Raw genomic sequence first — 15,288 nt, forward strand, 5'->3', positions numbered from 1 at the left:
AAAAGTTTTTCTCAGAATTCCTTCGCACTCGAAGTCGTTGACTTCAGGAGAGTGTGCTAAGTTATCACCTCGATACTGTGGGCCGTGGTTAATTCTGAAGAGAATAGGCAGTGTAGCCTATAAATTAGAATTGCCACAGGGGTGTAAGGTGCACCCGGTTTTTCATGTTTCGCGCTTAAAGAAATTTTTGCATACAGGTGACTCACTAATCGAAGGTGTGGTTTTGTTTCAGGAGATAGAGGATATTGCAAGGCGCAAACCAACAAGAATCCTGGACCAAGGAACAATGCAAATACGAAATCGAAAGATACCCACGGTGTTGGTTGCATGGCATGGTCAGCCTCTATCGGAAGCTACTTGGGAATCCGTGTACCAGTTGCGGAGAGCATTCCCAGATTTCATCATCGAGGACGCTGATGCTTGAAGAGGGAAGGAATGTTATGCTCAAGCCGAGATAGCATGACCTTGGATAGATCGGTGGGCATTTTCTCTTAGATGGCCAACTTTTGTAATAATTAATGTGCGTAATTAAATGGTCAAGAGAAGTAACTGCCAAGGTCCAAGGTGAGGGCGTAATGGCATTGACTAGATAGTTCTAATAGGGCTAGGGCCTAGGTGCATCTAATATGTAAATTGCCAAGGGGCAATTGTTTTAAAGGGGAATTCCAAGAGAGGGGTGAAAAAGGATGCATCTAAGTAAGGGCCTAAAATGTGACATGTGGCCAGGAACTATCTAGGGAGATTGGGGTCTCAAGGATAAGGATGAGGGATAATCAAGTTGAATTACGAAATGAGTCGAATCCTTCCTTGAGAGTTTGGCTGGGTGGACTAATAACTTGCCATCGCCCGTGATTGCGCTAGGGAAGGAATAGTTAACAAGATGGTTTTAACAATCCAGTCCTGCTTGCACTTGATGTTGTTCATGTCGACAGTAAAACGTAGTTTTTCTTTTTTTCGGAGGAAGACTAATTCCTATTCTTTGCACTGTAAGCAAATCTATTGTCATTCCACTTCGAGCGAACGACGGGGAGATGTATTTCAGAAATGTATAAATAATAAATCAAAACCAAATTGAGCCAGAAGCATACAACTGTGACAGGAATAATCCAAACCCAAAGCTGCATTGCATGTACGACAAAAGTTCCAGCACCATTTGCAACTTCATTGGATCCCTTTTTTCGAAGGCACAAATGTTTATTTTTTGGGTCAAATTATGTTCCTACGCTTTAGGAAATAGTACTTCCGCGCTCTAGCCGGATGGCCCTCGAGCGTGTTATAACCTAATGGACCTACTGTGTTGTGGCTCCTTATGTAGTACTGCTCTAAAGTTCGTGCTTTGTCTACAGTGTCTGTTGTTTCTAAAACTTTGATTTCAAAATTTTCTTTGAAGGGCTTGTAACGCTGCAAGTCCTCTTTCATTTTCGCCGGTGGTTTTTTATTGTGCTGTTTGATCCTCCGCGGCAGGTCCGTTGTGCTCCCTATGTATTTTCTCTTGTTGGGCTTGCATGCGATGCAGTAGACGACGAGGCTCGCGCAATTCCCTTGCGTGGGTGCTTCAGTGGAGGCTCCTCCTTCATCTCGAGGCTCGCGTCTTTCAATGTCGTACCTGCGTAAACATTGACAATTACGTTAGTCATCGAGGTTTTTGGTCTTTTTTTTTCCGTTTGAGGTCCATAATAGAATGCATTTATTTACTTGCCCTGGTTTTTCTCTGTTGGCGTGAAAGGATCGTTTCCAATACCGAAGCGCTCCTCGTATAAGTCCCTGTCGAAAATATACGTAAGCTTCTCCATTGTCATCATCGGGTGCGTCGCGTCGTGCGTCCCTCCAAATTGTTCCATTCCTACCTTTTCCCTAAATCTTAACCACTTCCCATAACCGATGGACCAAACAAGAACTTGCAGCATAAATTTCGAAATTAGGGCATACCTGGAGGAACAAATTGTCCAAAATTCTTGGAACAGAAGTTCCTACCTGAGGAGTTGGCTCTGATACCAACTGACACGTCCCAGCATTCCTGAAACCTCTGATGTGCAAGCAAACACAAGAACACACACAACGTGAAAACTGAGCATGCTGCTCACCACCCAACCATGACATCTACGGGATGTGATCCCGAATCAGGAGATGTCCCCTCCGAGCCACGAGTTGAGCTACTAGCACGAACTCGCAACCAGATCCTAACCAACCTGGTGTCCCATACCACTAGGTGGTGCTGTGAAGCTTGGAATCTGCTACTGGGCCTTGGGCTATGCTATGATGTAGGTGCGCGTCCGCGACTCAATCCAGGATCAGACCTAGCACCTGGGAACGAAACTTGCTCCCATCGGCTCCCTAAGAACTGAACCTCTGGGCCCCTTATATAGACTCGGGCCCCAAGCGCCAAAAATAGCGAAGACCTCTAACTGGTTCGTACCCTTGCCACTCAACCCGAGAATCAAGCCTGCCTAGCTCTAAGCCTCCCCAGGCTACCTGAGCTAGTCTTGTGTACCCAGTATACGTCAGATACCAATCTGTGCACATGACAAAGGGGTCCGTTTTATAGGGGGCTGAAAGGGCCTCAAACTGGCCAACTTTCCAGCCAGTCCAGAGTCTAGTAGGCTGACCTGTAGATTTCTCTGCTACGCCTTCTTTGCTGTAATTCGAAGTTAAGTCCTAGCTGTCCCAACCTCTCAATCAGCTTTACCTCAAGCACAGAGATGCTTTCACAACCATGCTTGTCCTTCCAGGATTTACTAAATCCTCTTCTGGCTGCTTCTTCCAGGGACGTGCATCTCTAGCACACCCAATGGAATTTACGCTTTTCCTCATAGCAATAGGCTATGAAATGCCTCTGGCCTGATTTAGTAAGCAACTAACCCGAACTTGAGGCACACTTGCAAACAACTCATAAGGGTTGGAGCTAGTAGCTCACCTCCCAACTTTAAGCTTAGTATGCGGAACCACCCCTGAGCTTGAGGTATAGACCACCATAGAGCTAGCCAGCCTCGAAGCCTAGACATGCGTCCCATACATCATGCCCTTGCCTCTAGCTGATGACCCTAGGTTAACACGTGTACGTCCTAAGGAGCGCACTCCTCTGGAACCCCAATATTGATCCCCTAGTCCATACTTGTAGGCCAAGCCCTAGCTATTCTTAACAATGAGCCTTAACTTTGGCATGCATGCCTTAAAGTGACTTGACTTTACTTGGGCACCATGCTGCTCTATGTTTAGCCCAACCATGCCTAGTTAGCCATGCCATTCATAGCTAGCTCTATTTAGCCAAGCCTTAAATGGGCTAGCTCAATCTACGGGATCTAAACTTCATCCACGCTAGCTTTGGTCACAACCCTAGTTTATTGTCAATCTCGTTGTTAGACCACGCTCTAACCTTAGAAGTGATCCAAGATCTGTCACCACAATGTAAATATCCTAAGTCAAAGTACAGTTGACCATTTATCTGACCATAATTAAAGAGTTTTCCATTTGTGTTAATTATGGTCAAAGAGTTCTTTTAATGGTCAAAGAATTGATCACAGTCAAAGATACTTGACTCTGGTCAAGTATGCCTGACTTCGATCGAGGAGACTTGGTTTATTACCAAGAGGGTTAACTACGGTTAACCAGAGAACCACAGAGCTGACTATGGTCAGAGAGTGTTGACTTCGGTCAACGAGACTTTAGCATGCGCCAAGAGGATTAACTACGGTTAACCAAGATGTGCCAACTTCGGTTGGAGAGTTGTGCCAAGGGGATGGATGAAGACATGTTGTCCGATTATCCACAACTTTTGGATGTTTACAAGGAAGCTTTTCAGTTGAGGTCAACTGAATAGAAGCTGAGGGGATGTCACCACAATGTAAATATCCTAAGTCAAAGTAAAGTTGACCATTTATCTGATCATAATTAAAGAGTTTTCCATTTGTGTTAATTATGGTCAAAGAGTTCTTTTAATGGTTAGAGAATTGACTACGGTCACAGATACTTGACTCTGGTCAAGTAGGCCTGACTTCGGTTGGGGAGACTTGGTTTATTACCAAGAGGGTTAACTACGGTTAACCAAAGAACCACAGAGCTGACTACGGTCAGAGAGTGTTGACTTCGGTCAATGAGACTTAGCATGTGCCTAGAGGATTAACTACGGTTAACCAAGATGTGCCAACTTCGGTTGGAGAGACTTGACTATAATTAAGGTGCCTCGACCCTTGGTCAAAGCCCCTTAATTATGATCAAGAGCGTTGACTTCGGTCAACCAGAGAATAAATATATATTCTTATATTTGTTATGTGTGCACATGTGTTCAGTGGGGTGCCCACTGTGACTAGAATTAGTCCACAGTGTATTATTTGCATGCAAAACACTAACAATTAATGGGTACCATGGTGGTGCGCTTTAATTAATTGTTGCAGGTATTAGGAAGAGTTATTTTCCTAAGTGCTATGGGAGCCTAACAAGAGTCTAGGAGGCGGTTCGCGTGACCAAGTGCTTCGAAGACTCCAGAGTTGCCCTTAGTGGCATGTAATTAGGAAAGCAATGTAGAATTTGACAAGTGGCTTGTTGCCAAGAAAGGGAGCCTAAGAGCTCATGTAATGATTCATTTTTACATTTGGATTTATGTATGAACAGCTTCCACGCTGAACTCTTGTACTCAGTTTTCTCTTAAGTAATAAAAACCTTCGGGGGGGTGTAGCTCGACGATTGTCCTGGGTCCTAGTGTATCTGTTGAGAGAGGGAGAGAGGGAGAGAAAATGACAGTATCTTTGCTGTCTTTTACGAGTAAGATTTCATTGGTATCAGAGCATAAGGTCTCATTTCCTTCCTAGGAAGTGACGATCCAAGTAAGATTGAAGAGTGCATGCTTTGGCGTAGAATAGTGACGGCATAGCGGAAGCCCAAAATTGAAGGTGTAGTGTTGATCACTAGCATGTGAGAATCTAAGGTGGGCGGCGTCACACGGAATACCAAAGTTATAATGTATGAATTCTGTCATGCTGGTGTAGAGCTGCCAACAAAGTTATCTGTCGGGAAGTTGATGCAAGTAGCGAACAGACGACGATGTGGCTATTGATAGCGCAAATGAGCTCCACTGCAGACGAGGAGCAGACGATTGCTTGACGCTCAGGGCAGAGGGCTAGGAGGGATTACCGATGCTGTCACGTGGGCACACATGGTCCCCACGCAGGACGTAGTGTAGCATGGCGTTGGCGCGACGAGTAGCGACGAGGTTTGTAGGTTCTGTCAACCATTTCCGTGCACGGGCACTAAGGGTTGCTGAAGGGACCAGGGCGCCGGCACGATGCTGCCCAGCCAGCCAAGGTCTGAAACCTTAGGCATACGTGGCTTTTGCTGACGTGGCCAGGGTGCCAGCTAGGAGTACACGTGGCTTGCACAGGCATTGGTGTGGCAGCCAAGCAGTAGATGACGTGGCAGACAGCTTAGCAGATCTGACACGTGGCAGGAAAGGTAGCCAGCTGATGTGGCACATGTGTGACCTGGCATGTGGCAGTGATGTCATATGCTGACGTGTCAAGTTGACACGTGGCAGGTGACGGGGCAGTGAGGACACCAGCTGATGTGGCAGACCCACATGCAGGGATGACATGGCATGCACGTGTGAGACGACCTGGCATTCCGACAGGTGACATGGATGCTGACATGGCTGACCTGGGGTTAATCTAACTCAACCTTGGTTAGTGGACTGGTTAAAGGTCCAGTTAGTCGACCCAACCAGTCTAGTCTGGTCACTGTAACCAGACTGTGACCAGTCCAGTTAGTCCAGTTGCAGACTAACCAGACCAGAACCAGTTAGTCTGGTTAGTGTAACCAGCCGGTTACTTCATCCAGTTGCTGTCCAAAAAAAAAAAGAAGACAGTTGCAGAGACTGTTTCTGCTAGCAGTTTTCACCTATCTGAGAGAGTACTTACTGTCAGAAAAAGCAGAAATCAGAGAAAATCAGAGATTTGCAGGAAAAGAGTATGCATGCCTTTGAGTAGTGAAAAGAGGGAAAAATAGATGCTTTTTGAAGTCATTTGCAGTAGCCAGAAAAGAGGCACACAGCTTAAGTTTATGCCTTGAGTTGACAGCCCGGTACTGGCATAGATTGTGAATGCAAGACACCTCTTGTTGAGGTAATTTTCTCTCTGAAAAGCAAAGGCTTCTTACAGCAATTGCATACATAGTGTGTGTGAGAAACTTGCAGATCTCAGATGAGTTATAAGAGAATGGCTCAATCACCTATCCAGAGGGATTCACAAGATAGGGATGTACATCCAAGACAGAGAAGTGTGCAGCAAAATCAGCAAGAATTTGAGCAGATGGTACGCACTCGTATGCAAGAGATGGAAAATCTCAGAAAGGATCCAAGAGCTCAGCATTTGTTTCAAGCAGAAACTATTCCTAATGTAGCTTATGATGTGCCAATGCCAGAGCCACACTCCCATGAGAGATCTCATAGGGGACGGTCTTATAGCAGGAAGAAATCAAGGCATCATCACCGATCTCCTAGTCCTTCACCGTCTACCTCGAGCTCGACTTCTATATCTTCTTCTTTATCAGATAAACCATTAAGGAAAAGAAGGAAACACAAGAAGTCTACGAAGAGCAAGTCTTCCAGAGAGACCAAGGAATTCAAAGAGGGAGGTAAGTCTATCAAGTTTATGACCTATAATGGACAATATGGTCATATAGACAAAGCATTGCAGTTCATCAGGCAGTTTGATGTTGCATTCAGTACAGAAAAGTTTTCAGAATCCTCCAAGTTAAGAATGGTCAGTTTGCACTTGACAGCAATAGCTAGTGCATGGTGGAGTGTACAGACCACAGATGGGTCAGCCCCAAACAGGTGGAAGGACTTCAAGAAAGCCTTCTACCAGCAGTTTATGCCTAAACAGTTTATAGACTATGTTTTGGGATGCTTATTTGCAGGTTGCACCTTTCAAAAAGATCTCCAAAGGGACCCAAATGAGAAAGTACAGAGCAGGTCTCAGTCCAAGAATTCAGGCAGTAGTGAATGCTTTGGGGGCAAAGAACATTCAAGACCTTATGCATTCAGCTTCAGTAGCTAGTCTTGTGCCGTTACAAGATCCAGCCACAGTACTATCCTTGCATGCAGGACGTGCTGAACTGATTTTTCAAAATCAGAAAAGAAAGAGTATCCCAAGGTTGAAAAGAAAGGGTTTCAGCTCCGAAGCTGAGGGGTGCTCAGTTTTCAAAGTCATATAAAGGCAAATCCCCATTCACTCCTGAACAGATAGCTGAATTCCGTAGAGATGGGAAATGCTTTAAGTGTGGGAAAGAGGGGCATATGGCTGCCCAGTACCCTGAGAAGCCTTCAGGTTCTAAGGAGCATAAAAAGCCACAAGTACCACCGAGGCCAATGGTGGGAGCAGTCCTAGATGTTTTGGGGAGTACCTCAGACCCAAAGAAAAAAGAGCTTTTGCTATCATGGGGAAAGATAAGAGATCAGCAAGCATTAATCCTATTTGATCCAGGGTCTACAGACAATTTCATATATGAAGATTTAGCCCTGAGATTAGGGATAAAAACTGAAGAGCTAGGCAGAGCTCTTGACGCTAATCAAATGTTCCAGGGGAATCCAGTGCAAGTTACTGCTTTGATTAGAAAGCTTCGTGTCCATGTGCACAGCTATGTAGATCAGGATTTCTTAATCTCTCCTCTCAAGTAGCATGATGTTGTACTTGGTACACCATGGTTCCATCGAAAGGAAGTAACACTAGCATACCCTGGGAGGGTGCTGAGTTTTATCCATAGGGGAAAAAACCAGCGTTTAGTTGCCAGGAATAAAGGGGAGACTATCCCCATTGTATCTGATGTTACATGTGGTAAAGCAATAAAGTTTGCAATTTCCGCGTACATGGTTTTTGTAAAGAAAACTAGAATGATATGCATGCTGAAATGAATGATGCAGACAAAGATAAATTTCAGTTTCTAGTAAACTTGAAAGATTGCTTTTTTGATGCTTTGCCAGGGGAGTTACCCCCAGAGAGACCAGAGGATCATCAAATAGAGTTAATGCCGGGTAGTACCTTATAGAGTCAGTGTGACTCAGAGAGAGGAGATTATGGCTCAGGTGCAGGACTTGCTGTCCAAATGGTTGATTCAGCCCAGCTCGTCTCCTTTTTGCTCACCTATACTTCTAGTACAGAAGGAAGATGGTTCTTTTTGAATGTGCATTAATTATCATGCATTGAATAAGATGACCTTCAAAAATAGATTTCCGATACCATGCATAGACGATGTGCTTGACCAGCTCAAAGGAGCAACAGTTTTCAGCAGGATAGACTTGAAGAGTGGCTATCATTAAGTCAGGATATAACCGCAAGATGTGCATAAGATAGCTTTTCGCACTACATTCGGGTTGTATGAATACTTAGTGATGCCTTTTGGGTTGACAAATGCTCCAGCCACATTCAATAGAATGATGGATCGCATCTTCCGAAAGTACAGGCATTTCATGGATACTTTCTTTGATGATATCCTAGTCTTTTCAAAGATAGAAGAAGAGCAAAAGGAACATCTTGCTTTGGTATTTGAAGAACTTCGAAGAGAGTTTTGCCAATAGCAAGAAAAGTGAATTCTTTTTGGAAGAGATCCAATCTGGGGCATATAATATCTAAGAATGGGATACAGATGGATCCTGCAAAGATCCGAGCCATCCAAGAATGGCCTCAGTTGAAAACTGTGCATGAAGTCCGTAGTTTTTTGGGACTTTGCTTCTATTACAGGAGAGCCATCCAAGAATGACCTGAGTTGAAAATTGTGCATGAAGTCCGTAGTTTTTTGGGACTTTGCTTCTATTATAGGAGATTCATCAGGCATTTTGCTCATATAGCAGCTCCACTTTACTAAGAAAAATGCAGCCTTCACATGGGGAATATCACAGAAGAAAGCATTCAATACACTCAAAGATAAGTTGACTACAGAGCCTATTCTTGTAGTCCTAGATCTTTATCAACCTTTTGATGTTGATTGCGATGCTTGTAGGGAGTGTGTTGGGGCTGCATTACATCAGAATCGACATGTAGTAGCATATGAGAGCCGAAGATTGCGTGATGCTGAAAGATATCTGGGAATCTATGAAAAAGAATTGTTACTTGTAGTTCATGCTGTGAACACATGGAAGCATTATCTTTTGGGTGCAGATTCTACTGTTAAAACAGATCACCAAAGTTTGAGATATTTTCTAACTCAGATAAAACTTTTTGAGAAGCATATGAAATGGGCAAACATGCTGTCAATATATCATTTTCAGATTGTCCATACCCCAAGAATTCGGAACAGAGTGGCAGATGCCTTGTTCCGAAGACCCCAGGTCAACAATGTGACTATTGCTTATCATCAGGACCTGGAAGGCATGAGGGAGCAATATGCTAATGATGCAGATTTTGGCGAGATTTTACACCAAATGCAAGAGGGGCAGTCCACCAGTCACTATTGCCTGAAAGATGGGTATCTAATGAAAGATGACTGCCTATGCATCACCCAGGAGATGAGGAAAAAAATTTCGGAGGAATGCTATGCACCTCTCTATGCTGGACATAGAGGAATTACAGCAACAACTCTAGCAATAGAGAGGTATTTCTTTTGGCCAAGGATGCGGAAAGATATACATCAGTTTGTTACTGAATGCCTTACATGTCAGAAAGTGAAGTATGATAGACGGAAGGCACCTGGCCTACTTATGCCTCTTCCCGTGCCTCAGGCACCGTGGGAAAGTATTACAATGGACTTCATATTTTGATTTGCCAAGATCAAAGTCAGGGAATGATGGGATTTGGACTATCATTGATAGATTCAGCAAGCAAGCTCATTTCATTCCGGTTCGCAAAACCATAAAGGTAGATCATATGGCTAAGCTTTTAATGGTACAGATCTTTAAGCATCATGGTATGCCTAAGTCCATTGTCAGTGATCGGGATCTCAGAATGACCAGTCTATTTTGGAGAGCTTTATTTGATAATATGGGGATTCGCAAAACCATAAAGGTAGATCATATGGCTAAGCTTTTAATGGTACAGATCTTTAAGCATCATGGTATGCCTAAGTCCATTGTCAGTGATCGGGATCTCAGAATGACCAGTCTATTCTGGAGAGCTTTATTTGATAATATGGGGATGAATTTGAATTTTTCTTCTTCTTTCCATCCCCAGACAAATGGTGTAAGTGAAGTAGCAAATTCTGTAGCATTGGATATGCTGAAATGCTACGTGGGTGAGCAAGGTTTAGACTGGGAAAAGTACCTACCATTGGTAGAGTTTGCTTACAATAATACAGTACAAAGCTCTACAAGGAAAGCCTCCTTTGAGGTCATCTATGGAAAGGTGATTCTGCCACCTATCTTGAGGACCAAGGACGAAATATTTGCAGCTGATCAGTTTGTGAGAGACCTCTAGACAGCTTACAGCCAAGTCCGGACAGCAATCGAAAGGTCTCAAGAGAAACATAAAAGAGCTGCAGATAAGCATAGGAGACAGCTAGACCTCAAGGAAGGGGATTGGGTACTTTTAAAGTTCGAGAAAGCTAGGCTCCGTAAGTTCAAAGGCAAACAGAAAGTGTATGCAAAGTTATCTTCCAGATATTATGGCCCTTTCAGGGTTACAGAAAGAATAAATGAGGTTGCATACAGGTTGGCATTGCCAGAGCATTGGAGGATTCACACTGCATTCCATGTGAGTCTTCTAAAGAAATTCCAAGGGCGAGAGCCTACAGAGCCAGTATCAGAGGATCCACCAGAAGTGGATGAGTTGAAGGAGGTCCTTCAGCCAGAGCAGATTGTGTAGCATACCGTACGCAAAGGCCCTCAGGACAAGGAGTTTTATAGGTATCTTGTAAAATTCAAGAATTATACGGCATTAGATGCCAAGTGGAAGGATGAAGACATGTTGTCCGATCATCCACAGGTTTTGGATGTTTAGAAGGAAGCTTTTCAGTTGAGGTCAACTGAATAGAAGTCGAGGGGATGTCACCACAATGTAAATATCCTAAGTCAAAGTACAGTTGACTATTTATCTGATCATAATTAAAGAGTTTTCCATTTGTGTTAATTATGGTCAAAGAGTTCTTTTAATGGTTAGAGAATTGACTACGGTCAAAGATACTTGACTGTGGTCAAGTATGCTTGACTTCGGTCGGGGAGACTTGATTTATTACCAAGAGGGTTAACTACGGTTAACCAGAGAACCACAGAGCTGACTACGGTCAGAGTGTTGACTTCGGTCAACAGAACTTGGCATGCGCCAAGAGGATTAACTACGGTTAACCAAGATGTGCCAACTTCGGTTGGAGAGTTGTGCCAACTTCGGCTGGAGAGACTTGACTATAATTAAGGCGCCTTGACCCTTGGTCAAAGCCCCTTAATTATGATTAAGAGCGTTGACTTCGGTCAACCAGAGAATAAATATATATTCTTATATTTGTTATGTGTGCACATGTGTTCAGTGAGAATTAGTCCATAGTGTATTATTTGCATGCAAAGCGCTAACAGTTAATGGGTACCATGGTGGTGCGCTTTAATTAATTGTTGCAGGTACTTATTTTCCTAAGTGCTACGGGAGCCTAATAAGAGTCTAGGAGGCGGTTCGTGTGACCAAGTGCTTCGAAGACTCCAGAGTTGCCCTTAGTGGCATGTAATTAGGAAAGCAATGTAGAATTTGACAAGTGGCTTGTTGCCAAGAAAGGGAGCCTAAGAGCTCATGTAATGATTCATTTTTACGTTTGGATTTATGTATGAACAGCTTCCACGCTGAACTCTTGTACTCAGTTTTCTCTCAAGTAATAAAAACCTTCGGGGGGGTCCAGCCCGACGATTGTTGTTGGCCCTAGTGTATCTGTTGAGAGAGGGAGAGAGGGAGAGCAAATGAGAGTATCTTTGCTGTCTTTTACGAGTAAGATGTCAAGATCCCAAGTTATTCTGGCCTTGGCTTTAATGAAGGTAGAGTGAGATCATTATTGTGTTAAGGATCTTTGATAAGAAGAGGAAAGGGTGTCACTACAGAATGACCACTTCGACAGCTCAGGCCAGTATTGCTTCAATAAGCTGTGGCATAAGAGGTATGGGCATCTTCACATGGATAGACTCTGCAGCATATATAAGAATGGATTCGCCCCGCAATCCACTCATTTGTGCTTCTTGCATGAATCAAGGCAGCCATTTCCCGAAGAAGCTACATCCAACAACTCAAATCTGTGATATATGATCACACCATCACTTGGAGATGGTATTTTTTGAACATGTATGATTTCGGGAGAAAAATTTGCGTATACTTTCTATAGAAGAAATGTGAGCATTTGACAAGTTAAAGGAAGTGATGACAACAGTGTTTTGAAATTGGAAAGAAACTGAAGTGACAACGAGGATAGATAGGAGAGGAGAGTTCTAATCAACAAAATCAATCAGTTCTGCAGCTCAATATTCAGCTGACTCCAGCTTTTACTCCCATCTCAACATGCGGTAGCAGAACACAAAAACAGATCCATGAAGATGGTGAGGTCAAAGCTGGATGGCAAAGGACGTCCCAAATGTTTTTTGGCAGAAGCAGTTCATAGTGCAATGTATCTACTCAACCGGAATTTGAAAAGGCAATAAAAGCTACTTGCCATCTATCAAGCATATAATTCTAATTGCTATATACATGTTCTAGATGAACACAAGTTATAACTTGATGTGAAAATTGGATGGCAATGGACTTCCCAGAAATTTTCTAGGCAGAAGCGGTTCATACTGCAATGTATCTACCTAACGTGAAGCCTACTTGCCATCTGTCAACCATATAAAGGTTTTTGGTTCGAAGCCCATGTACATGACACATGTTTTGGATGAACTTAGGATAACGTGATGTGAAAATCAAGTGTTTTTAGGATACGATGTGGAGTCAAAGGGATATCGGCCCTATAATCCAATCATTAGGAAGATAGTAGTCAGCAGAGATGTTGTGTTCCAGGAGCATGACAATCAAGTAAGTGTTGAAGCCCTGATAGAAGTACCTACTTTCACAGATGGAAGTGATAAAGAGGGAGAGGAGGAAGAAACAAGGGAGGATGTTGACATTCTTAAATTCTGAAGCCACCACAACGGACACTTCAAGAGAGAGCAAGAGTATCAGGCATTGTGCATCCCAGCAAGTTGTTCCTTCACGTCTTGTCTTAGTAGTTGTGCAAGAAAGGCTTCTGACATCCAGTAGAGGAGAGGGTGGTTTTTAGATATTTTACCTTTGGTGGAGCTTCAGTTTTCAGCATGATTGACTTGCCAGGGTATACTCAGATTCACATCCCCCATTCATTGAGAATCTCTATTGGGCAATTTCCGGTTTCATCACATCACTCTGCATTTGAGAGTAGGCGAGCTGAGGGAGTACCCAAGGAGAGGTGGATATGTGCCTTGTGTGATCTACAGGAGATCGAGTCAAGAGGTGCATTTCATCTTCAGGTTCCCGGTGTACTACGAGATCCAAGGCCGCTACTATTGTCTAGCTTTGGACTGCTCTCCCACATCCTTTCTTATCTAGTCAGAGATGCCTAGCTGCCTTCATCCATGAGGCAATTAGGCATCGAGAGCGCTTACTCAGATCAGAGACAGAAACGGGACACATAGGCAGATGTATCTCAGAGTATGATGATAGAATTCTTCCACCTAGACCACACAAACCACCGTTCCACGGGAAGTCGGCGAGGTAGAGATATAGAGCAAGCGACACGACACACCGGCCGGATGTACAGATCATGCTTGGAGACATCCCTTCCGTGTTCAACAAGACTGGGGGCATGACCGACGGATTCCTGTGGTCCTTGTCAGATGCAGAGCCACCGCCAGGTGGCCAAGCCAGACTTCATCCATAGATAGCCGCTAGCGTTCTATCTCTAGCCTTATACCATCCATGATGACCTCCCTTCTAGAGGCCTCCAGTGTACCAGACCAGACTTGGCATTGGATGTGATATGATGATGATGATGATGATGTTGATGTTGATGTTATGACTGTAGTACTGATGATTTTATGACTACGTAGCATTTAGCATCTAGCATGGGTGATGATGCTCGTTTTACCAGCTTTACCCTTTCAGCTTGTTGTATCAGGTTTTCAGTCTCAAGACCGGTCTTCTAAAGACTTTAATAAAATCTCTCTCTCTCTCTCTCTCTCTATCTATCTATCTTTTTATATGTGTGTGTGTGTGCGCGTGCGCGCGTGTGACCAAAAAAGTGTGTGTGTTGTGTGAACTATTTTGGTGAAAGGTTGCTTCTGACCTGGGCTCTGTTCCAGACGATGCTAATTTACCTTAGCTTCAGGGCTTCCAAACCTGTGTCTTTTTATCCTTAGGGTTTGCTATTGGATGATCTCTGAGATGCAACAAACCAAGCTCTAGGTCCAATTCTCAATAACCGATATTTTTTAATAGCCAATCTTCCCTCCTTCCCATCACGGCCTTCTTTTAAGATTTATCAATATCATATGCCATGCATGCTTTGTATGGACATGGCTATTTTACAAGATCGTGGCTGTTGGTACTGTGCAAATTGCAGAGGATGGAGGAGATATTCAGAAGGCTGTAAGTGATCTGGTGGGTAGGCGGACTGTACCACAAGTGTTCATTAACAGCAAGCACCTTGGTGGCTCTGATGGTATGATTATCAATATCTTTATTGGAATTGCACTTTATTTCTGAGGTCCTTTAGCCTGGCTGTCTCTGATTTCAAAGGGCATTGTTTGTAAAATAAATGAAACAATGAAGCAGTATGGAAGACAACTTGTGTACAAGCCACTAAGACGATTGTTTACATAATGCAGACACACTGGAGGCTTTCCAGAGTGGAAAGTTAGCTGAGCTTCTTGGTAAAAAGCATGATCCTGATCTGTGACTGAAAAATTGTCCTGTATTTGTTATCACTTTTTACTTGGTTAAAAAAGGATCTACAAATTTGATCCCTTCAGGTCTTTGTTGGTTGATACTCGATTGTATCACGTCATGAATAACTCACTATGCTGAATTGCTTTAGAGGATCAAAATTAGAGGTGCTGATTTACTGAAATTCGGGATTTGTATACTTGCAGACACTACTATAGTGGCAGGATGATATGCAATGACTGAAGTGATGGCATTAAGCCTGCAATGGCCAGTTGAATTTCTCCCAAATTAAAGTACGATTGCTTGTAATGATTGATAATAAGATTAAAGAAGGTGGCTAGTTGAAACTCTAGGTTCTTTTCAATCGTAATGATTTATAATAAGATTAAAGGAGGAGACTGTAGATTATTTTCTGGAGTATAGGCATACTTTATCATTGTTTGGTCAA

At 43.4% G+C, this 15,288-nt stretch overlaps 1 protein-coding gene across 2 annotated transcripts in view; it reads left to right on the forward strand.

Annotated features, from left to right (window-relative positions):
* LOC147897808 (glutaredoxin-C4-like) overlaps positions 1–15,288 on the forward strand; it is a 50,010-nt gene extending 34,722 nt beyond the window's left edge. Inside the window, exons 3-5 of one of the 2 annotated variants that reach the window (XM_087380534.1) lie at positions 14,518–14,616; positions 14,783–14,827; positions 15,047–15,288. In XM_087380534.1, coding sequence (XP_087236660.1) covers positions 14,518–14,616; positions 14,783–14,827; positions 15,047–15,069 — 167 coding nt within the window. In that variant the 3' untranslated portion in view covers positions 15,070–15,288. Of the gene's footprint in view, positions 1–14,517; positions 14,617–14,782 lie in introns of both variants that reach the window. The other variant, XM_087380532.1, reaches the window with a different exon arrangement.

The sequence above is a fragment of the Dipteris shenzhenensis genome, chromosome 10 (assembly GCF_047967505.1).
Source record: "Dipteris shenzhenensis isolate YYH24624 ecotype China chromosome 10, Dip_SZ_1.0, whole genome shotgun sequence".
NCBI lineage: Eukaryota > Viridiplantae > Streptophyta > Polypodiopsida > Gleicheniales > Dipteridaceae > Dipteris > Dipteris shenzhenensis.